We start from the raw sequence: 2,538 nt of genomic DNA on the forward strand, positions 1-2,538 counted from the left end.
GACTTGATGATCTTTAAGGTCTTTCCAATCTAAGCAATTCTGTGCTTCTAGGATTCTTTAAACACTTGGCAAAGTGAGACAGACAGGGATACTTGTAAGTGGGAACTGACAGGACATCTGTGGAAAACGTGATCTCCTGAACTAGTGCAAGCAGCTGTCCCAGGGCTGGCTCTCTTGCACTTCTAGAACCACATCACCCTGCAATCTGGGTTTGCTGCTGGCCACATCATCTCAAGGGTGCTGGATGCCTTGTTACAGGATGTGAGAGCCCTCAGGGTAGGCAAGACACAAGAAGGGCTTCATGTCTTCTCTGAACTCCACTGGTCCCTCCCACCCCCCCACCTTCCTCCTGGTTGGCATTCCTGGGCTGGAGAAGGAGCAGTTCTGGATTGCCTTCCCCTTCTGCATCATGTACGCCATAGCTGTGCTGGGGAACATCATCCTTCTCATCGTCATCAAGACAGAGTCAAGCCTGCATGAGCCCATGTACCTCTTCCTGGCCATGCTGGCCTTCACGGACCTGGTCCTGTCTACATCCATGCTGCCCAAAACGCTCATCATCTTCTGGCGGGGCTCCAGGGAGATTGGCTTTGTTTCATGCCTTGTTCAGTTGTTCTTTGTCCACAACTTCACAGCAGTGGAGTCGGGTGTGCTCATGGCCATGGCCTTGGATCGCTATTTTGCCATTTGCCATCCCCTGCGGCACTCCAGCATCCTCTCCATGCCGGTGGTGGCAGCTCTTGGGAGCCTGGTGCTGCTGCGTGGAGTCCTCATGGTGGGTCCTACCTGCTTCCTGCTCCGTAGGAAGGCCTTCTGCCAGCATCGTGTCATCTCCCATTCCTACTGTGAACACATGGCCGTGGTCAAGCTGGTATGTGAGGACACCAGAGTCAATGCTGCCTATGGCCTCTGTGTGGCCTTGTCAGTAATAGGAGTTGACCTTACAGTGATCGTTGTGTCCTACACTATGATCCTGCGGGTGGTACTGAAGCTGTCATCCTCAGACACTCAGCTCAAGGCCTTTAACACATGTGTATCACATGTCTGTGTCCTCCTTACATTTTATGTCTCTGGACTCTTCACATTCCTTGCCCACCGGTTTGGACACAGCATCCCTCAGCACATCCATATATTGGTGGCCAACCTCTATATGCTGGTGCCCCCCACATTAAACCCCATCATCTATGGGCTGAGAACCAAGAAACTCAGGAACAAGGTAGTTGTCCTCTTCCATCAAAGGGGAATCTGACCTGTGCCTGTGTGTCACAAATGGTTCTCCTTTTCTACTGATGACTTCCATATATTTGAGCAGTTAATTGCTGAGACTCTTTGTTCCTGGAAATACAGTTCCTAAGTTCATGGAGTACATGGTGAGCATTCTTGGTAGATTTTCTTTTGCTTGTAATTAAAGATTTCCTGTGTAATTAAAGATGGCAGAAAGACTTTCAGTCTGCCTCTTACACTGTTGGGAAGCGAAGGGGTTACATCTCCCAGAACTTAAAATCCTCTATGACAAAATACTTTCACGATTAAGCGAATAAATATTCCCAGAGGGTTGTTGTTGCCTATCGTAGGCGTGGCGACCTGGTTCGGGAACGGCACAGCGACCAATCCCAGGTCGCTCGGTCCATCGGCTCACTGACACCAATGTGGTGGACGGCAAATGGCGTTTATTGGCAGGAAAAACAGCCTTATATAACCTGGGCACTGAACGCTATCGGCTATCGGGAGGGGGACCCTGTCTTCCCGTACAACGCGATATCTTCCGGGCGCCAGACCCTCACTACCACATATCCCTCCTCCCTATGCACAATTAAATTAGGTAAAATATAACAATATATAACAATCTCCAATAGAAAACTCGAATAGAAAACATAAGGTGCTCTGAAAAAGAACATTCTTATAACAGTTGTTGGTGCTCTACCAACATGATGTTAATCGGAAGAAAAAAGGGGATGGGCTGTGGCCTCAGGTGCACTCCCCAGGGATGCACCAGGTGAGCTGGATGTCCTCGAAGAACCTCACCAGGTAGGCCTCGCTCGCCTACAGCTGGGCTCTGGAAGCGCAGGTCGGTCTTGAAGTCCTGCGTGATCTCGCACACCAGGCGCTGGAAGGGCAGCTTGTGGATCAGCAGCTCCATGGACTTCCAGTAGTGGTGGATCTTGCGCAGCACCACCGTGCCGGGCTGGTCACACCGCCTGTGGCCAGCGCGCTCTTGTGGGCCGCCTTGGTGGCAACCGGGCCTTTCGCTTCCGCAGGCAGGGTCGAGGAGTCGACTGCTGCCTGGAGGCAATTTACAAATTGTGTAAAGCTCTCACTTTCATTTTGTCTTATGGTGGACCATGGCAATGGCTTAACAATAACTTTAGAGGCTGTGCAAATAGCATCCCTAACCGCACAAGTAGTTGTCATAACTTCATGGGCCTGGAGGCCCAGGGCCTGTGCTTGGGAGGTAATCATTGTTGGGTCTGTACCCATCAGCCGCTGCAGGCTGGAACCATGTAGCGGGTGATCCGCCCCAGTTACTTGAGCTAGTTG

The 2,538-nt window shown here is 51.1% G+C and overlaps 1 protein-coding gene across 1 annotated transcript; it reads left to right on the forward strand.

Moving 5' to 3' along the window:
• Positions 1-286: 286 nt before the first annotated feature.
• On the forward strand, positions 287-1,249 carry LOC116240327 (olfactory receptor 52R1-like). The gene has a single exon (XM_031610646.2). It carries the CDS (start codon positions 302-304, stop codon positions 1,247-1,249), a length of 948 nt encoding a protein of 315 aa, XP_031466506.2. The 5' UTR covers positions 287-301.
• Positions 1,250-2,538: the final 1,289 nt, after the last annotated feature.

Source organism: Phasianus colchicus, chromosome 1 (genome assembly GCF_987193195.1).
Source record: "Phasianus colchicus chromosome 1, bPhaCol1.hap1.1, whole genome shotgun sequence".
Taxonomy (NCBI): Eukaryota; Metazoa; Chordata; class Aves; order Galliformes; family Phasianidae; genus Phasianus; species Phasianus colchicus.